This window comes from Giraffa tippelskirchi, chromosome 2 (genome assembly GCF_054371585.1).
Source record: "Giraffa tippelskirchi isolate mGirTip1 chromosome 2, T2T-mGirTip1v1.2.pri, whole genome shotgun sequence".
Classification (NCBI taxonomy): Eukaryota; Metazoa; Chordata; class Mammalia; order Artiodactyla; family Giraffidae; genus Giraffa; species Giraffa tippelskirchi.
The window spans coordinates 183,827,218-183,850,146 of NC_137276.1; the positions used below are offsets into that span (position 1 = coordinate 183,827,218).

Here is a 22,929-nt window from a genome sequence, read left to right on the forward strand (position 1 = left end):
AGCAGAGACATTACTTTGCCAACAAAGGTCCATCTAGTCAAGGCTATGGTTTTTCCAGTGGTCATGTATGGATGTGAGAGTTGGACTATAAAGAAAGCTGAGTGCCAAAGAATTGATGCTTTTAAACTGTGGTGTTGGAGAAGACTCTTGAGAGTCCCTTGGACTGCAAGGAGATCCAACCAGTCCATCCTAAAGGAGATCAGTTCTGGGTGTTCATTGGAAGGACTAATGTTGAAGCTGAAACTCCAATACTTTGGCCACCTGATGCGAAGAGCTGACTCATTGGAAAAGACCCTGATGCTGGGAAAGATTGAGGGCAGGAGGAGAAGGGGACAACAGAGGATGAGATGGTTGGTTGGCATCACCAACTCAATGGACATGAGTTTGGGTAAACTCCGGGAGTTGGTGATGGACAGGGAGGCCTGGCATGCTGCGGTTCATAGGGTCGCAAAGAGTCGGACATGACTGAGAGATTGAAATGAACTGAACTGAACTATAATATCATCTTAAATTGATTTAAAGTTAAATATGGACTAGTATTTTGTAAAATGTCAATAGAAATGAGGGGTCATTTTAATTCCAATATATTTGTAGGTTTACTATAATAAATCAAAAAACTTTCATGGGCCTAAAGAAAAGAAACAGAAGCAAGAAACAAGCAAAAATGAGTATAACTGTTATTCTAAAATTCTATAATAATGGATAGCACTATATGCAGAGAGATGTTCTAATTTCTCAATTCAAAATAAATGCATTACTACTTGAGAAGATGTATCTCTTTTATAGTTTTGGTAGTAGCACCATTGTTTAATAATCTTTGTACTTGTAGTTTATTTAAAAATAATATACAAATTATAAATACTCAAATCATGTAAAAGAATATGCAGCTAAAACAGAAAAAGCTTCCCTTCTGTCTCGTATCCCCTGCCCTCCCTTTCAGAGATAGCCATTACTAAATGTTCTTTTATGTTTTTCAGAAAAAAAATAGCTTTGTATACACAAGCATGTTAAATGATTGTGTCTGTTTAAGGACATATTCCATTTTCTCACAAATGAGCATATCATATACATAGTTCTGTCACTACCTTTTTCTGAATAAAAAAAGGACAAAGAAAACTATAGTGGGATAATTTTCCACTTTACATGAAAATTTTTTCCTCATCTATTATATTTGCATATGTATAATATTTAAACTTTTCCATGGAAAGTTTAGCATATTAAAACTTTATTTAATGTTGACAACAATGGCAGTACTAACGATAATAGATAACATTACAGCCTGTACTTCTTGCCATTCAATTTGCTAATCACTTTACAAAGATTACCTCATTTAGTTCTTTCAGCAACTCTGGTATTGTTACTACCTTCACATTACAGATGGGCTTCCCTTGTGGCTCAGATGGTAGCAAATCCGCCTGCAATGCATGAGACCTGGGTTCAATCCCTGCATTGGGAAGATCCCCTAGAGAAGGCAAAGGCTACCCACTTCAGTGTTCTGGCCTGGAGAATTCCATGGGCTGTATAGTCCATGGGGTCTGAAAGAATCAGACACAACTGATCAACTTTCACTTCATTCACTCACATTACAGACAAGGAAACTGACCTAGAGACATTACATAACTTGCCCACTTAAGTATCTGTTTCAGTTATTCATTCTTCCTCTTTTCTTTCACAAAATCCTTAATATAACTACTCAATTTATAGTGTCTATGAGTGCATGCATGCTTAGTCACTTCAGTCATGTCTGACTCTTTGTGACCCTATGGACTGCAGCCCACCAGGCTCCTCTGTCCATCGGATTCTCCAGGCAAGAATACTGGAGTGGGTTGCCATGCCCTCCTCTAGGAGATCTTCCCAACTGGAGGATCAAACTTGCATCTGTCTTCGTCCTCTGTAGTGCAGGAGGATTCTTTACCCACTGAGCCACCTGGGAAGCCTCTATGGTCTTTATATCTTGAATATAAAGTCTCAGGTCTTTGAAACCTAAAGAGCTAAAAGATCCACAGGGTCTGGTTAGACTCATTTGAAATCTAATTATTAAGTTCAAAATCTACCCATGTGGGGCTTTCCTGGTGGCTCAGTGGTAAAGAATCCTCCTGCCGGTGTGGAGGACATGGGTTTGATTCCTGGTCTGGGAAGATTCCACATGCCACAGAGCAACTAAGCCCAAGCACCACAACTACTGAGCCTGTGCTCTAGAGCCCAGGAGCCACAACTGCTGAGCCTATATGCCACAACTACTGAAGCCCAAAGATCCTAGAGCCGGTGCTCCACAACAAGAGAAGCCACCAAAGCCCATGCATCACAACTAGAAAGTAGCTCCCACCTGCCTCAACTAAAGAAAATCCTGCACAGCAATGAAGACCCAGCACAGCCAAAGATAAATAAATAAATTTTTAAAATCTATCCATTTTATCTTTTAAAAGAAAAAGAAAGAGAAGTCTTACCTTTTAAACTAAGTTTCCTAGAAGGATATTTCTACAATTGAATATTAAGCTAAGGTTCAGATCCAACATCCCAACACTCAAAAATCATAGACAATCTGAACCAGAGGGATCTTAAGTTACAGTTTCTATCATGTAATGGATAAGAAAAATGAAGTGTTTATCACCAAGTTTATTATCCTTTCATACTGATCTCTGCATTGAAAGAGATATCAGAAAAATCTCTGCCTTGACTATGAAATACATATAAAACATTCCAGACAGACAATTGGCTATAACATTTTGTAACACTATCAGAGACAGCAGTCTCTGAGTCATTCTCAAAAGCAGCAAATTCAGAGTCAAGGAACTATCTTTTTTCAGTAGCTGAATCCTGTGTTGTGATTATTGATGTAGGACAGCTGCCTGTGAAGACAGAGTCATGGATCAGTGTTTTCACATCACAGCTATTAATTCATAGTTTACCCCTTCCTTCTCCAGACTGTAACTCTTTCTCACAAGACCTGTATTCTATTAGGTTTAATCAAGTTTATTGTTTTTCTCTGCACCAAACCTAACTTCTCTATATCTTTATTTCAAATATTGAGACCAAAATGAAAACATGATAGTGTATTCTCATCAAGTATGTTCAGTGTTGACTAGAGGAGAAGTTGGGAGAAGGCAATGGCACCCCACTCCAGTACTCTTGCCTGGAAAATCCCATGGACAGAGGAGCCTGGTAGGCTACAGTCCACGGGGTCGCTAAGAGTCGGACATGACTGAGCAACTTCACTTTCACTTTTCCCTTTCATGCACTGGAGAAGGAAATGGCAGCCCACTCCAGTATTCTTGCCTGGAGAATCCCAGGGACAGGGGAGCCTGGTGGGCTGCCGTCTATGGGGTCGCACAGAGTCGGACACGACTGAAGCGACTTAGCAGCAGCAGCAGCAGCAGAGGAGAAGTTATATCCCTCCTGCCTGCCATAATTTCACACACTGATAATGCTTGTCTATACTTTATTCTTTATTTCTACAGTTTATCATTTTATTTATGGGACAATGTGATTGGTAATCTCAAATTGCAAAATGTTACATGGCTAGCTCTTAATTGAGCACATTGGTGAGAACAAAAGAACAACAATTAATACCAAGAGAGGCAACGCAAAGATCCTTTTTATTTGGCAATATAATTAAATCACACAACACTTACAATCACATGGAAGGAAACACCTATAATCACATGGAAGGAAACTCACCCACTTATAATCAGTCACATGTTCTGGCCTAATATCATCACTGAACAACCAAAGAAACAGAAAACAACAAAATCCCAGGGCAGAACAGAAACTTGGGACTCATATTTCCTCTCCAGTCTCTTACATCACTCTGCCATTGATCACTGGCAGTCAAGCCTCACCAAGTAGGAAAGCTCCTGGTCACTGTTATCAACGCCACAACGATCCTGGTTACTGTTACTGATTCAACAATGATAAACAAACACTCACTATTAAATATTTTCTAGTTTAATCATTAATAAAGTTAGTGGAGTATATGAACTGTTTGCATGGCAGCTGTTTTCTTAGCTTCTTTTTCATTTTATTATTTGTGAAGCAACTATAGTTAATAATGTAGTTATGTGGTTAACCAGTACACACAGGTTCTGTTGTGAGAATTAATGTCATTTTTTAAAAAACTTAGTAGTACATTCCATATCCTGCAAACATCTAAAGAGAAAAAACTAACAGACTGTGCAATATTTCCAGAAGGCAAAGTAAATAACCACAAAAAAGTAAAGGATGATCTTATGTTTGAACTGTTTCTGGGCTTTGTTTGATGGTATTTTGTGGGGAGTGGAGAGGTTTGTTTAAATATTTTATTTTTATTTCCGCCTGCCATTCCTGTAGCAAACTCATTTGGAAGTTCAGCCTGTTTGACTACTAAACACTGCTGTGTAAAATGTAATTACCACTCAGTTATTTTAATTTTTAAGGAGAAATCTCTAAATATCTATCTAGAAAATTATCTGAGGTGAGAAAAGAAGATAAAACTCAAAACTTATCAATTTGAAGTATCATTAACACTTAATATGATATGAACCAGAGTGAGATTAAAACTATTGGGAAAATAATGTTTATTAGGTAACTTGATCATACTACCTTTGACCTTGTTTTCATGTTAAAGGATTAAATTCAGAAGGATACCATTCTAAACATTAGAGATTGTGCTTGAAAAACAAATACAATGATAACGAGTTATTTGGTAGTTCTTGAATTAGGCTTTGTGTTCAAACAGGCATGTGTCTTATAAATGTGCGTAACTCTATAGGAAATAATAAACATCTCTCACACTATTTTAATTTTTAAAAAATCCACAACTCACTTAAAAATAAACACATATATTCATTTTAATATAATGAGAGGCCAAGTTGAGGCTGTCAGGAAGCAGGGTCTAATGTCTCAGGGTAAAGGCAATGGGGAAAGAGGGTAGGAAGGTAGCATGTGGGGAAAAGTGTCGCAAAATCTAAGCATGGGGAGTAATGTCCCCAGCCAATAAGAAATGATTCGGCTGAGCTCTCACCTTATGAATAAACCAGGGGAGGGAAACTGTAAGTAGAACCAAATTTGCAGTTATTATGGTCTTGAATTCAGTCAGCTTAAGAATGAGCCATTGTGCAGTTGATGCCAAACAGATGTAGAGACATCTGTTCTAACCAAAGATATTTCACTGGTTCATTTTTGTATACCTCACTCTGGTTTTCTAATATCCATTTCTTCCTCTTTCAGGATGTCCACCCATCAGAATTCCTTTTCCAGAACTTGAGTAGTCATCCACTTATCTTTCGGTTATACTCATTCCTCTAACTTTAACTTCCTCTGCAAACTTGGGAGTTAAACTCTTCATTCCAGCCCAGATCCACTCTTTGAAACAGAAGCTCAATGCTCAAGTCTTATCTCAGGCCCACTAATCCCTAGGTTTAGAGCAGATCATTTAATACTATGTTAATAGCATATGCTCCATCCATCTCTGGGGGGAGCAGTTTCAAAAACACTGTCTTAGCAGATGCTCACTGGTTCATGCAGGGAACTGGATTTGTATAAACAAGACTTCAGCACTCACCACAGATCAGAATATACATAAATATGCTTAGTTGGAAAATGACAGTTATATTGTATATTTATATAATTTCACTATTAAATGATATGCCCTAGAATTACTTGATTTAACTTCAGTCGATCTCTGGAATTCAGTAAACTAATACCATTCAGAATTCCCCAATTTTGATAAAGAACCATAATTTCACATTCTGCTATTATAGTATTGGATAAGCACTGCTAAATTTGGTCAATAATTATCTGGGTTTCAATAGAGATTTGCATCAAAATTTCTCCATAAGAAGTTTCTTTCTAGCCATTGTTCTCCCTACTCCAAGATTAAAAAAAAAAATAAGTGATTTTTAGTTATTGAGAAGAGAGATTCAAATTTGGAATTACTAGAGTGTATTATCAACCAGGTGCTGAGCTGAAAAGAAAAATTATTTTATGGTATGATGCTACTGGTCCACATAAGCAATCTGTGATCATCTCTTTTTAAATAGCAATTTCTCTTTCATGCTAGCATTCAAGTTTTGTCTCTCTTTTCTCTCTGTAGAGAGGTCCACTCATTCACTCATCTATTCCTCGGTAGTACAGGCTGCCCCCTTAAGCATCGCTTGTTTTCTACAGCATCTACAAAATAGTCATTTTTCCTATAATCACATTTTCTATAAGAAAATTTAACTTTTGAAACCTATTCACATAGAATAAAATAAGGCTCACTGATAAGGAAAATTATTTCATTGTATCAACCTTAGATTCTGCATCCATGGAAAATTGAAAGCTCTATGATTTAAATATTGTCTGACACAACTGTGGGATGATTGTTTTGTTGGATCACAATATTGTTAATGTGAGGCCTATATTAGAACCCAAGAATCCATGCAACATTTGTAATAGAAATGAGTAACATTTTTTCAAGCAGTAGAAGAAATTAAAAAAGAAATTCTCACGTGAACTATTTGATTAATCCAGACTCTTGACAGGTCATTGACATGGCCCAACCAGTTTTATATATATAAATAAAAAGTTTCATTTACTTGGCTTTATTTGAGAATATATTTACACTGATTAATTTTTGATACATACGCTATACTCATTCAATGCTATACACATTCCAAGTCCTATATTGTAAAGGAGGAAAGTGACAGTAGACTTTGTAACTCAAAAAATAAAATAAAAAGTATAGTCTTTAAGCTAAAAATTGATTATACAAATATATTGGTCATTCTTTTCTAAGGTACTACTGTGCATGGAGCATACCAGGTATATAGTCTGTGGGAACTATTAATGACAATGTGTACTTTTATAATATAGTAGGAAATATTAGAATTTCTCTGTGGGATTCAGGACTTGAGTATCAGACTATAGAAGTAAAAATTTACTAACAAGGTATTCTATAGGGAATAACAGAATAAAGCCATGAAAGGAAAGTTAAAATTCCAAACAACTGGGAAGGAGTCAAAGTAAAGTAAAAATAAATAAATAAAGGCTTATGTTTTTAAAAGACTTTAACTAGAAATCTTATAAGGATTACGATTACTTGCCCAGAGAAAAAAAATCTAAGTTTCAAGTGCACAAGGTTTATTTTTCAGTAAAAACGAAATCCATTTTTTTTCATGAACTTTTCTCTATCTGTGCCTACATTTTATAAATTATACAGTAAAAATTACTTCTGCAGAAGTAACACTAGATTTTCTCCAAATTATCTCTGATATTTTACTGTTAACAGCCTTCAAGGCATGGCCCACAATACATACATATTTTTTGTGGTACAAATATATTCAATATTGCCTGTGTGACTAACAAACTTCTAATGAAATCTTTTCTATCCTGTTTTTGCCATAATCAGGAAAATGCCCTGATCCAAAGTTTTAATTTAAAAATTCAAAACAGGAGAAATAAAAATATTACCAATCATTTACTGCCTATTGAGGGTGTGTTCCTACAATTTTCCTAGAAAAACTTAGTCTTAAAAACAAAAATAAATCAGTCTAAATGCACTTCTATATTTCTCTGGATGATCTTACATTTAATGTTCAATGTCTATGAAAACTAAAGGAACACAGTTATTATGGTTTTTATTTTATATTAACCTGGATTGACACCTGGAAGTAAAATTAGAACAATTTTATTCCACTTCTTTTTATACTTCATTGCATAGCTTGGGTGAAAAAAGTGAGAGAGTCAGTCGCTCAGTCGTGTCCAACACTTTGTGACCCCATGGATTATAGCCTACCAGGCTCCTCTGTCGTACTGGATTGGGCAGCTATTCCCTTCTCCAGTGGGTCTTCCTGACCTAGGGATGGAATCCAGGTATTCCGCATTACAGGCAGATTCTTTACCATCTTGGCCACCAGGGAAGCCCGTAGCTTGGGTAAAATATGGCAAATATTTCTTTTTAAGAACCATAATTCAGGAGATTAGCCATTCTCTAATTGAATTTATAAAAACCATTGAAAAATTGTCCCCATACAGATATTAATACGTACATATATATATAGGCTTTATTAAGATTTCTAATTTTACTTAATGTATTTATTCAATCTTCATATATGTATGGGGGATATGGTGTGTATCAGTAGACACTGAGTAGGAAAAGAGATTAAGACATAGCCCCTGCCTCCAGAACATAAAAATCCTTTAAGGTAGAGAGAAATGAGTAAACAGGCATTGGGCAATAGAGGAAATTAGCTTTGGAACTATAGAGAGCATACACTTTAGAGCAATCAGGGAAGAATTTCTGAAGAAGATGGCATCTAAACTGTGTCTGAAGGATGGAGATGCCAGTTATTTTTCAGGCAAAGGGATGGTGATGGAGGAGGGTAGATAGAGAAATCTAGAATAAGACAGTGACATGAATAACAACACAGGGTCAAGAAGGTCATGGCACACTTAGAAGTATGGCTTGAGCACAGATTTCCAAGAAAGACTGTGTCAAGAAATGCATGAAGGACCTTGAATGTTATGCTAAGAAGTTTGTATTTTATCTTTACAGTAACAGAGAGCCATTGAAGTATTTTAAGCAGAACAGTAACAAGATTCTTTCACATCTTAATTTCATTTTAATGGCAGATAGAAGAGATTGGAGGGCTGCTAGACTGAAGTTTGGGAAAACAGTTAAACTGTTTATTTCTTTTTACTTCCTTAAAATTGCTTATGATCACTACTCTATTGTACTCTGAATCTAGAGTCTGCATAAATCTGTCTTAAGCACATACACATTTTCTTACTCTTAAATTACCTCTGGCCACTTACAAGAATGACCTAAAACAACAATACACTTTCAGACACTGTGAACTACAGTTTGCAATTTTAGCTTTAATTTTACCTCTAAATTTAGATCACAATGCAATTATGTTTCATTATCAGATAAGAATTGCATCATAATGAAAATGATACTAATAATTAATGGATAAAGTCTAGGCATTTGTGAATGACTTATTTGTTTCATATAGCGAATAAATTCAAAGTTAATGACTAATAAATAATATTATATCATGTCATTCATAGTCTACTTCTTGAGTAGAGAAAAAAGGTGGACTGGGGAGGAGCTACAGCTGTCAATTTTATAATTTTGAACAACCTGAGACCTCTCTTTTTTATGTGTTATATTAGTGGCAGTAAGTTGGGTTTATAATCATATTTGGGGGAAGTTGGAGATTAACTAAATTTAAATATTTCAGTAACATTAACAATGTACTGAGAGCAGATTATTTGACAATCACACTACTGAATGAGCTTGTCCCTATTGCACGCATTATTACAGAAGAGGGGTTAAACAATTTGCCCAATGTCACCCAGCTAGGAAGGTGAAGAGTGGAGATGAGGTCTCAAAACCACTCAATTTGCCTCCAGAAGCCACACTCTCAAAACTCTAATCTAAACAGAAAGAAAGCTAAATTATACAAGCACTTACTTCAAAGAATGCTTAAAACCATAATGAATAAGCTACAGGCCTCAATCCCAGGCTGCCCCACTAGCACTGCCTTGAAAGCACATATCTAATTTTAATTTATGAAATGTTTAAAAGATGTCTCCGTGTTGGTGATTCTTACACGTACTGGGCCATTTCTTTAACTGATGGCATTTTTTAAATAAATTAGAAGGTCTATGTATGGAATTAGGCAATTTTCTGTAGAACTCATAATTTCTGTTTTGAATAAAAAGTAAATAAGAATCATCATTTAAAAACCTTTTTTCTTAATTGGGCTTTCAGTAAAAGTTATTGATTACTACTGATTCAAACCTATATAGCTTTTTCTAAATCAATGTATAATTTTGAATCTTAGAATTTTTAAGATCTTAGAAATCATATGAGACAATACTTCCATGACAAAAGTGAACCCCAGAAAAGGTAAATGAATTGTCAGGGTCACACACAGGTGACAGATTTCAACTTAGATTGAAAATATAGTTGGAGCTATCTAAATCAAGGGGATATTTGGAAAAATAAAAAAGAGGGAAAGATATGAGTATAGGCCATTTGCGCATAGAAATCTATAATCACTTGGTTAAAAATCTAAGCAGAGTGTGAAAAATACCAGCTATTTTTCCTCTTCTATTCCAATATATAACTGTCTTATTTAACAGATACCACAAAAGTATTATCAAAATATTCATTATTTTATCACCGGAAATAAACTTGTCCTTTGATGCCCTGCTGAATTAATTTGAAGTATGCTTCTCAAGAGTATACCTACTTTAATTTCCTCTAGTGATTTATTATTCAAAGGATATAGAGAACTAAGAACTAGGGTTTTAAAACATATATTATTTGCAGAAGCACTTTTTGAATTCCATTAATAAAAGGAAGATATTGTTCAATTTCAAAAATATTAATATGAAAATTATAGATTTTTAATAATTTCATTATTAAATTAGAGGTCACCAGAAAGTCATAATAAATAGAAGCAACCTACAGTACTCACAAAGGTAAAGTAGTGGAGCTCCCTCTATTGAATTATGGTTGAGAAAATGCATCTTGTATTTAAAATCATAATTTTATCTTCAAAACAACTCTATTATAATATTGTAAAACTTTCCCCTTTCTAAGCTCTAACATTTTTCAAATTATAGAAGCACATATGCAATATCAATTTCTAAGAATAATATTATAAATTGCTTATGTTTGTATAATTTTATAAAGTGTTATTTTTCTTCACCAATTTTTGCTTGTAGGAAATTACATTTTAAGGCTGCAATTTTCAATTTGTGTTTTTCTTTTGTTTTCCTTGCGTTCATAAAACTGAAAAAGTTACTTGACAGATACTGGGACTATGATACGTCCTAATAAGAATATGAATTCCAATTTTGTTATGGAAAACAACACTATGTACAACATTATGTACTTTAATGGAACTAAATATATCTTCCAACCAGTAAAGTGAGGTATTTCACATATTTTTCTGTTACAAATAAACTGACATTTATCATGATATTATGAATACTAAAAAATGTGATTCATAATGATTATTATTGGTTGAGAGTTCACTTTGTGCCAGGCACTGAGTCATGCACTATGCATTCATTACCTTCTTGAATATTCACATCAAATGAACTTGATAGTATTGCAATCCTCATTTTACAAACAAGAGGATAAAGGCAAGAGACAGTAATGAAACTATTGTTCTAATCCAGAGCCCAAGCTCTTGAGCTCTTGTGCAATGGAATATATGCTATGTATTGACAGTCTGTAAAATCCGTAAGCAGTGATAGTCTACAAAAATTAAGCAATCATTTTTTAATACCACTGAGGTATAGCCACAGTGTACACACACACACAAAATCACTACTCAGGTAATTCAAATCCTTTTTAGCTCAATATTGAGGATCATTTCTAGAAAATGATAACCTCCAAATCATACCCGAAAACTACTCTTTTCACTGTTTTATCATTCATTTTAGAAAGAAGACACACTTCTTATCAGCAAAGAGAAAAACAGCTGAGTTGATGCAGGTTTTGTTTTAATAAACATATTTATTTGCCATTCCAGTATGATAAGAAAAGCAGTTTTATCATAAACTAACTAGTCATTTCTAAAGGAAATTTTCTATTTGAGAATTAGATTATGATACACTGGGGTTGGCCTTCATAGAGGATTAATCCAACAGGGTAAATCCAAATATATATTACATTTTACTCTTAGATCTGATATCAAAAGCATTATTCATTATTCATATTTTGCTCATCTCTGCAAAAATATAAAACCTATGCCTTATAACCAACATAAACATTTTTTCTTAGAAAGTGTCATACCTATCACTAGGTAGAGAAAATGCCTACAGAATGAAGGCCACAAGTTTGAATATTTAAAAGTAAATGCTAGGCAGAAATTGCTTTATTCATAAAATTACAGTATGTACATACAGTAGGTTTATTATGAGCATTTGTTGCCTTTTAAAAATATATCTTCAGCATATACTTGCTGGAAACTTCATGTATATATTTTATGGTTTCTCCACATTAAAGTGATTATAAGATTATACTTTACTCATTTCCATAGTAGGGCCAAAAATTACAGGGTGAAACACATGTAACAGCACTGATATTTTTTATAAACTTATGGAAGATGGTATTTTTATCAGCTCAAAAACAATTTTGACAATTCTGTTAAAACAAACTTGGAAGAAGTGTTCAAAATATGATTTACTTAAAAATGAGGTCTGTTTAGTAAAACTTATTAAACAGGGTTTAGAAAATGGCATTAGTGAGATGACCCACAAATGTATATTGCATCCACAATGAACTAACATGAATACTTGGAAACCACTTGTGTAATGAAAAGCATTATCAACTGCTCTTAAGGTTCACATCTTGCTCCCTCTTAATCCACTGCTTCAGTTAATCTCATCCCACAGAGTATGAATCTTCTAAAATGGAAAAAAATATGGTTTATGATTATATGGTTTATGTTCTAAAAGTTACCCATCTTATGTGGAAATAGCAATGATAATAATTCATAATAAATGCACTTCTTTCCTGCATTTGTGGCTCCATGGTCATGACTGAGCATGCACACACCCTCCTGTATACTGGGGTTCCCAGGTGGCTCAGTGGTAAAGAATCAACCTGCCAATGCGGGACACATGGGTTCAGTCCCTGGGTGGGGAAGATCTTCTGGAGAAGGAAATGGCAATCCACTCCAGCATTCTTGCCTGGGAAATCCCATGGACAAAGGAGCCTGGCAGGCTACATTTCATGGGGTCATAAAGGAGTTGGACACAACTTAGCGACTAAACAACAACTCCTGTGTATTCAAGTTGGACATCAAACTGTCTATAGTTTTCCCTTACATAAAGATGTGTGCCAATTATTCCTATAATTCTCACTTTTCCCACAAGCTCTAAATAAATAAGAATCCACATATTATCCTGGTTTTTTAAAAGTTATAGTAATAGTAGAAGAGAAGTATGGGTAAAATGCATCCGCATATACCTTTGTTGCGATTAAAGATATGTCCTTGCATGCTAAGTCGCTTCAGTCATGTCCCACTCATCGTGACACTATGGACCATAGCCCTCTAGGCTCCTCTGTCCATGGGATTCTCCAGACAAGAATATTGGAGTGAGTTGCCATGTCCTCCTCCAGGGGATCTTCCAATCCCAGGGATCGAACCCAGGTCTTCTGAGGTTCCTGCACTGGTAGGCAGATTCTTTACTGCTAAGCCTCTGAGAAAATTTCTCAAAGATACATACTTCATTTTTAAATAGAGATATAATTGACATATATTTGTTTTAGGTGTACAACATAATGATTTTATAGATGTATATATTGTAAAAACCATCAACCACAATAGATTTAGTTAACCATCATCACCACATATAGTTATAATTATTTTCTGTGATGAAAACTTTTAAGATCTATTTCCTTAACAACTTTTAAGTATACAAGTCAGTATATATTCTTTGAACTGTAATTATTAATAGAATCTCTTTCTAAATGTAAAATACATATATTCTTTGACTCAGCGATTTCACTTCTAAGATATTTTCCTGCCAACATAATTGATCTTATGGATGAGAACCAGTATTAAAATGTCCACTAGCATATTGTTTGTAATAAAGATTAGGAAAAAATGTACATTTCCAAGAACTGGGGAAATAGTTAATTATGGTATGCATAATAAACTCCAATACACCATGTGAAAAAATGAGGTAGAGATGTGCTGATATTAGATATTCTCTTATTCTCCAAAATGTGCTTCTAAATGAAAAAGGAAAAGTACAAAATGGTATGTAGAGTATGTTCCCCCTAGGTATTTTTAAAGTGGAGAAAGTATACATGCAAATATGTGTTAGTATACAAGAATTTTAATAAAATCAAAGAGATCCTCTGCTGAACCCCACAACTGGTAAGTAAATTAGGGAAATTACAAAAAATAATACGAACAACGTCAAGGAATTCCTGGTTACCTCCAGGAGTGAGAACCATATTCCTTCCCCTTAGTGTATTCACTCATCTCATTCCTTCAGTTCATATCTTTTGCATAATTATCTCTCAACTTTAGATATCACTTCCTGAAAGAACCTTTCTGATTTGTTTTCCTAACCTCCAGACCAAATTTGGCCACACTGATGTAAAATGTTCTTTATGCATCCTTGTAGCGCTTAGCAAAAGTTCTATACAATAATTACATAATTAGTTGACTTATGTCTGTTTCCCAGAGAGAACATAATTTCTTGACATGAGAGACTTGCTATTTAGTAGCTAGTTTATTACTGTATCCCCAGCACCAAGCTCAATGCTTTGCACATACTGAACACAATTTGAATGCTATTATATATGTTGAATGGTTAATTGACAAGAGTTTTAATTAATTTTGGCTTGGTTATATGACCTTAGGCAAGTAGCTAAGTACTTCTAAGGTTCTTCATAGCTCTAAAACCTTGAACCTATGGGTCTAAACATACATCAAACTAAAAACATTGTTGTTCCCAAAAATGGTGGTTAAGTTTCTTTTGAATTTTACTTCTCTTTACCTGTATCTTCCTCTATCTTAGCTGTCAAATAGAAGAACTGAATAAGACGGAAGTCTAAGACACCTTCTCAGTTTACCAGTAACCCCTCTTCTACCACATTTTAGCTTCTGATTATGAATTGCATGCCTTTAACCCTTCAGTCTCTCTCTCCATATACACATACACTCACACATACACAGATGAAACTTGCCATAATTTTATTGCAGGGGAAGATTAAGTTTGAACAGTGGGCAACAGTATTCTTATTGGACACTGCTCTACAATATATGAGCCCCTATAACATTTTGTGCCTAATAATCTGGAAAAGAAGGGTGTAAACTGTGGATATGGAGTTAAGGATCTGTAGGAAGGATCCCTGCTACTGCCACACCCCTCACTACTATTGTGAGAAGCAGACTGATTGCAAAAATAATACTAACCCTCTCTCCTGGTCTTGATCAACCCCATTAGCAACGTGATTTTAGCTCCTTCCATTCAATAGATGGAGATGATTTCCCCACCCTTGAATTTGAACTGGGCTTGAAATTTGTCTTTATAAACAGAATGTGGCAGAATGGTTTTCCAGAAGACTTGCACACTTCTGCCTTCTCTCAGAATTCGGCTTCCATCAAGAGAACTAGCTGATGGAAGCCAATCAGAAAATGAAAGACTATGGAAAAGAATTAATTTTTCCTGAAAAACAACCAGTTAAATCCCAAATGGAAAGCTACATAGGCTGACCCACAGCAGAATACAGTAGAACGATATGGAACCAAAATCAGAAAAGCACCCAAATGTCTAGTCTAAATTGCCAAACTGAAAAATAACGAACTACATAAGACAGTTGCTATTTTAAACCATTATATTTTGGAGTACTTTATTATGTGGCATAGTTAACTGACACATTGTGGTTCAAAATTTTAATAAGAGTAGCAAGACTTCTTTTTGTTTTTTGCTTGATTTGGAGCTAGGTAAATTTTATACCCAGAAACCTCTCAACTATTAGGGAAAGTACTTAAGAATATGCTGACAAGAGTTTTAGCCACAGTGTCCAATGCCCTCTCCCTTCAATCTATCCTATTAATAAGGACAAATCTATGGCACCCTTTAACTGTGTGCTTAGATAATATCCTCTCACGTTTCCTACCTCCATTTGCTTTTGGAGTTTTCTGAATATCTGAGACCCCCGGAGACAGATGAACCAAACATCCTGTGAGTGACCAATCTGGAATAGTCAGTCTTGACACTGACTGCCCTGGCCATGTTGTTGGCTGTTGCAAGTCAGGTCACTATATCTAACTGATATAACTGTAGCTCACATGTACAAAAAGACTTGAGACCCTCCTTCAATTGTATAGACATTCTTGGTAATTTATTTTTAGATCTAAATTGATAGTGGAGCTACTGAGAAACTTTACAGAAGAACAGAATGAGAATTGTGCAGCTGGCTAAGAAAGGATTTCAGAATCAAATTGAAATAGGCCTTCCCTAGATAACTCCATGGCTAAGTATAGCTCTCAGGTGAATTTCAAACACCACTACTCTCTTGGCATCTCAGGTCGATTTGATTTCCACTCCAATCCATGGAATCCTTAATGTTTCACACATACTACAATATTCTGGGGTTCCAGCCATAACCTTGTATCTCTGTCGAACTTGACATTAAAGAAACATATAGCCTCTTATTGATACTTCACTGTAGCTGATACTTAAATTAAAAAGGTTAGAAATAAGCAGTGTGTCAGGATGAGGAATGCCTTAACTGTAGTATTCTAACTTAAGTATTCTAAGACAGACACATAGACAGTCAAATCATGAATAATTATTGTGACCATATAATTTGCCATCCAAACTGCACTTCTGAGAGTGAAAGGGTACCGTTAATAATTGAATAAACCAGGCATAAATCAGGAGTGTCTTGGATCTACCATGATGTATGGGTCATGGAGTGACAGAGAACAGAGTTTTAGGGAGGAAAAAGGCAAGGAAGCAAGCCAGAGAAACTAGACAGCTGTCTAATTTCTGATTAGACTTTTCTCCCACAATTTCATTTCATTATATTGCAATACTATGAATTCTTAGAAGGTCAGACACAGTCATGCTCATTGAAGTACCTCAACTCAAAGTTGAATTATGTAATCCTTTGATTAGAAATTTTTGGATTTTGCACAATTCTGATTACCCCTTGAACAGAATGGATAATTGAGAACTGACTGGATAAATAAAAGAAGAAGCAGTAAAAGCTAATTTCATTCTTGGAACATATACGACAATAATGGGATCTGATAATAGGTTACCATAAAACAATTACTGAATACGACAGCACATTTGGAACTAGTCCTAGCTGAAATATATATGGTATTCTGTCTAATACGTTCAGGGGAGAGAACATAAAGTTTGTTATTTAAACAGAGAAATTAGCAGGATGAAAATATCAGTAACTACAAATATATGATCATATTTTGTACACTATGGGGATACTTGTAATAACTGTAGGATTTAACCTTATCAAAAGCCGATAATATCCTTTTTTTAGATATATTTTAGTCTTGGCTTTGTTCTCCACAGGAAAAGGAAACTTCTGCCCTAATAAAAAAGTAATGATGAATATAAATGGACATTTTTCCCGGTCTGTTTCAATCTGTATTGAAAATAAAAAGGAGCTGATATCCAAAAGTAATAATCAAATAAACATTAATTCATCACTTACCACTCCCAAGAAAATTTTCTTTAGTATTCCAATAAGTTAGCTCAATTCTTAATATGCTACATAAAATCATGTGTGAGAAATAAAATGGGCCTTTGTGAAAACCTAACAATTAAGAATAAAATTAACACTCTGAGGGAAATTAAAGTTTCTGTGTATACACACAGGCACAGAGTTACTCTTTTATCATAGCTGCACCTATGTTGCTCTCTTGCATATTTGGGATACAGATTGCATGTGTCTGCTTGAGTGAATTGTTCCAGAGAGCTAGAACTCTTTGATGACGTTTTATGTGAAATAGATGATTAAAACAAAAAGAGGTGTGTTTGGGAATATAAAACAAGGTGATTATAAAGCATTTAAAATACTATATGACAAAAAGCTGCCATCTTACACTAAGTAATGCTGACAACTTAGTGCTCGGTTTTACAAAGGCTTGTATTTAGTGTCATGAAAACTTGAGGGCAAAAAGGGGAAAAAAAGAAAACATTTTTGCCTGCTTTTAATAAAAAGGTCAAAGTGATAATTAAGTGGAATAAATTTAAGAGTGTTACTCTATTAAGGATATAATAAAAGTCTTAATATAACATGTTTTACTTGAAAAATTCAAAATGCTGAGCAAGGGAGTTACTAATCTCACCAAAATCATAATGATGCACTACACAGGGAGATAATGTTACAGATGGGAAATAAAAAGGAGTAGAAAAATAATTTCCTCAAGGTTACAAAATTCTTATGTAGCATAGCTACAAACTGAACACATGAGTACTAATACCAATATAAAGAATTTTTTGTTAAATTTTAGGAGTCTTAAAGTAGGTTTTTATTGATTTTTTTTTCTTTTTAATAAGTCAACAGTAGAGAAGCATTTCTTCTAAATTTCTATTTTTAAAGACAAGCTAGTTTAGATTTTCTAAAAAGTCAGAAAAAGTTTAAAATCTAGTCATAAAAATATTTTGTATTTCTACAGATTTGAAAATGACACAAAAACATTATTATATTCTATTTCCTTCTGTATTGTACATACAACTATGAAGCAAATCAAGTTTGTTTAGGAGCATTTTTAATGTGTACATATAAGACTTTGAACATATTAGCATAAACCATGACTTACATTTTATTCTAGGAACTATATATGAAGTTTAAATACAGCCAGACGTCCAGAAGGGATGGGCTGCAGTAAAGGGTTTTTCTGTTGTTTTTTTTTTTTATGACCTAAAGCCTTTTCTGACTATTGGGGTCCCTTTTCCTAGGAGAATAGGAGACTAATTCTATTACACATTCTTTAACAGTCTGATTCAGGCCCAGAGGAGTAAGCACAAGATATGAGTTTAAAAAGAAAGAAAAAAGATGGAAAACTAGCAATTGGGAGCCACTCACATTTTTCTAGTAATATAATTTATAGGAATTGTGTCTGTCCAGACTGTCTGAAAGCATTAGAAAAATACAATTGGAAAATGACTCTGCCTTGCCTAAATGGGCTTTTTACCTTAGGTCATTAGAAACAGAATTTTGAGCTGGCAGAGCTCTCAGCAGAGTTTCAGTCCACTCTTTTCCTTATATATGCAGATACTGAAGCCCAAGATGGTGAAATGACTTGCTCAAGTGCCTGAAGGTAAATGGTCCTGAAACAAACCTAGGAAAGCAGTTTACTTTAAATAGTGCCCTATTAAATTATAAATTGCTATTGGATTAAATAAATCATCAAGGAAACAGCAATATTACTGGCTTCTAAGCAGTTTGCAGTTTTGAAATTATAAATTTTAATAGTCCCACATCAGGTAGTCTGAAAGGACATTATTTGATGTTTTCCCCAAGGCCTGTTGAGATAAGAAGATGCATTCCGAACATAATATTTCACTGGGGGGAGGGGAGGGGAAGCTTCAAGGGTGCTTATGCTTTGGAATAAACCTGATATCAGTGAGCAGTTCAGAAACATTGCAGAGACGAGTGCACACAGATGACCCAAGAGAAGAAATAGTTAATTACAGGACCCCATCTTCCTGTAAATAACCAAGGAAAGCCTTTTTAAAAGCAATACAAAATGTCACCACAGGCTGACGCTCTTTCTACGAGAATAATGAGATTCTTGATCCCTCAGATGCTGAGCACATACTTCATCGCCTTTATCGCCGAATTCATTTTCCGTGGTTCATAGACAATTCTCCTCCTCCCTTCAAAAGAGATAACATACCATGCCTACAATATATTGATTTCAATGCTATGTAGTGACTATAGACGGAAAGACCTGCAGGGGCAGTTTCACAAACTCTAGGTCTAAACACACTGTCAAAACGGCTCCAGAAATGAAGGGCTGCAGGAGGGGCAGTCAGTTATTCCCTTTGCCTATGCCAGCTATTGGCACTGCATCCCCACCGGGCTCGGCTGTGCTGAGGGATCCGAAGGAGGAGCATTTGCCGTCCAAGACTTGCGTCCAGAGCCTGGACATGGCGGTTTTAGTGTCACAATCCTTTCTTTCAAAACACACATGCCGTACGGAGAATCTGGAGCATACGTCAGCCGGGTAAATTCAAGGAAAGCATCGATCTGAGGGTCCGAGCCTTCCGACCCGAAGATCAGTCGCGGGTAGGCAGCGTTAAGGGAACCCTCCCGGGCTGGCTGGAAGCACGCAGTTGGGTGCTGGATAGAAAAGCGAGCTTGCTGCGCCAAAAGAGTCGCCCCAAGATCCGAAAGAGGAACCTCTCCCTTTTTAGCAGTTACAGGTGCGGAAAAACCTGTCCTCCGAGGTGGCCCAACTGAAAATAAATTCCAGCACTGAAAAGGAAACTGGGCGTGTGCGTGTGGTCCGGGGGTAGGGGGTGTAGGTGAGTCTACACTCTCAAGGTGGCGAGGGGGTTAAAACCAACTGTAGGCGTGTGGATCTTTGCATTTTACAAACTACAGCACCCTCACGCTCCCTTCTCTCCCCTCGGCTCCTGAGTGAGTGCCCTTCCTTCCCACACCGGACACTGGGATCTGGAAAAAGTGAGATCTGTACAGTGCCAGGCCCAAGGGGGTCTCCCCTTCCTCCCTCTCGGGTGTTCTCGCCCCACCCCACCAGCTTTCAATCCGGTTCAACTCTCGCTTCACACTCCCAGCCCCAGAACAGGCGATCTGTCACAGACCCCTCTTTCTCTTGCCTCAGAACAGCTCATTACCTCAACTAGAAATGTAACTTTAAAAGAGACCAAACCCACCTCCCGCGCACCACCGCCACTAACACACACAGCGGTGGCAGTTCACCACCAGGGATCTTCAGGCTCTAACCTCCAGCCTCACTCTTCCCTCTTTCCTGGGAGAGATCCAGAGGCTTTCAAACCTCTGCTTTGACCTGAGCTTGCCAACAACTAAAGGTACGTGCAGAAATAAAAGATGCGAAAAGCAAGTGAGTTTTCCTTTGATAAAAACTAACGTAAGGAGCAAGAGGACAAACAGAAGCCGGAATAACAGGAAGTAGGAGTTTTATCTTCAACTATCTAGGACGGGCTACAGATCAAAACTTCAAAGGGAGAAAAGAATGTCCCCCCAAATCCTCAAGTCAAGGGAAAAAATTAACCTGCTGCTCTGTCAAGCTACTGCGAGCACGCGGAACGCCCTGTGAGGATCAACTCCTGTCAGCCACCCAGCGGGTCTCGAGGATGACAGCGCCAGGGGACGTCCCTAAGGGTGAGGAAAGGGATTCCCAGGCGAGATATATTAGTTGTTGGGTTTTTTTTTTTTCCCTTATGAGTCGCAATACAGAACTGAAAACTGAGGTCGGCTCACGGGTCCTGACCAATCCTAAGCCCCCTCACTAAGGGCGCACAGACCTGGCTGCAGATTCCAGTCCAGGCTGCGTCCTTTGCCCGCCGTCACCCCCGCCCTCACAACCCACCCAGACAATGGAGGAAGGGGCTTCCAAGCCGCGGCCGGAGCTTTTCAGCGGTTCCAAAGAGGAAAGCCTTCCCTTCCTTTCTTCACCTCTCACCCAGGGGAAGTTACCAGGGGATTTATCACGAAAAAGTGCGAGTTATTGCCTCTGAGAGCTAAGCGAAAGGAAAACTGCCCAGAGCGCAGTGACGTGGACTTTGATACGCGAGGGGTTGTCAGAGGGCGAGAGCTCGCCACCCAGGCGGGAGCCGCAAGGGGGAAGCGGAGAGAACCAGACGAATCTTGCCTGCGGGCCCCCTGAAGCCCCGACCCCGGCCGCACCCAAACTTCCTGGAGATTTATCCAGCGCCCCCAGTCGCTGCCCCAACTTGAGCCAACCGATCGAACTCAAACATGCGGCACAGGTGAGGGAACCCAGGGCCAGCTCTGTGCCCGCACCACCGGTCCCTTACCTCCTCCATCCGCCTGGGCGCGCAGCCCACGGGGTGGGGGGCGCGAGGCCCGGGCCCGGGACCTAGGAAGCTGCCCTCTGGCCCAGGCCGCCCTGGGGCTGCTCCGGGGCCCCTGTTCTTACCTGGCCTAAGGACAGCAGCGGAGATCAAGAGGCAGAAGACCAGACGGCAGGAGGGGGCCGCCTTCGAAGCCATATTCCTCCTCCTCGGGGACCACCGACAGAGTCCGCGCCGCAGGAGGGGGCGTCGTCCCCGGCCCCGCGCGCTCGCGCTCCGGACGCAGGGGGCAGAGGCTTCTCCCCGACACACTGCCCTCTAGGCTGTGGCGCTGCACCTTCCCGTCTCCGCCGCCCGCAACTTTCCACCACGCAGTGCCCCAACTCCTTCCGCCTCCCCTTCCTCACCCGCCCTCGGCCCCTTTGGCTGCTCCTCCCGGGGCCGGCGACCCTCTCTTCCCGGGAGACACTTGAGTAATTCGGAAAGGTATACGTGGTTCTTTTTAGCGGGTCTGTTGTTTTCCTTCTCTTGGAATAATAATAATGAAAGTGGCAGTGTGCATAAAAGCCCGATGTTAGGAAAGAACTGCCGGGGGTGGCAACCGAGGGGCGACAGGTCCAGGCGGTCTCCTCAGGTGGCAGCGTCAGTGGCAGCGATAGCAGCGGCAGCGATAGCAGCGGCGCCAGCGGCGGTCTCTGGGCTGCTCTGAGTGGAGGGACTGGAAGGCGTGTGTAAGCTGCCGCTCTCCTCCTCCTTTCGCCTCCTCCCTTTCTCCACTCAGCTCCCCGCTTCGCAGGAGGTAGAGCCAAGCGCAGGTGGTAGGAGCGGGATCCGCAGCCTAGAGGCGCTGCAGGACCAAGTCCCAGACTGAGGCCGGATTTGGAACTCCTCTGGGAAGTCGCGCGCGCCGCGTCCAGGAGCCCCATGTGGGCGGGGCATTTTAGTGGCTCCGCCCCGGGGCCACGCCCGCCAATAGGAAGCGGACCCAGGAGCAGCCAGCTCTCGGTAGGGCCTCCAAGACCGCCACTTCCAATGTCTTTACCAGATCTCTGTTCAGACCGACTCTCACTTCACACTGCTTACCCAGCTTCGCAGCGGTTCAGATTGCCCTTTTTTGCCCCCAGACACCTGTTCACTGGCTCACTCCTCAGGGACTTTTCGGCCGTGATATCGCAGCCTGCTTCTTCTGTAAAGGGAGTAGTAGGGCAGGCAGGTAGGGACCTCTCCAGGGACTCTCACTTTGGGTCCAAGTTGCGGGGGGGTAGGAAGGGGGAACAAAAGAGGGAGGAAGGGGCTGGAGGAGGTAGCTAAGGTGGGAACTTGCCTCCGAGAAGTTAAAATAAACAGCTACTGATTGGCGGGGTGGGGGGAGCGACTCATTAGGCTGAGTCCTACTTCTGCACACACACACCCCCAACGTGCCCTTCT

General features: G+C 38.3%; 1 protein-coding gene across 6 annotated transcripts in view; it reads right to left on the reverse strand.

The window, feature by feature from the left end:
* ALCAM (activated leukocyte cell adhesion molecule) overlaps positions 1-21,814 on the reverse strand; it is a 225,494-nt gene extending 203,680 nt beyond the window's left edge. For all 6 annotated transcript variants that reach the window (XR_014069082.1, XR_014069078.1, XM_081542946.1 and 3 more), the window contains exon 1: positions 21,627-21,814. Coding sequence is in view for 4 of the 6 variants with exons in the window: in XM_081542946.1 (XP_081399072.1) it covers positions 21,627-21,699 (73 nt within the window). In the remaining 2 variants the exon portion in view is untranslated. The remainder of the gene's footprint in view (positions 1-21,626) is intronic.
* Positions 21,815-22,929: the final 1,115 nt, after the last annotated feature.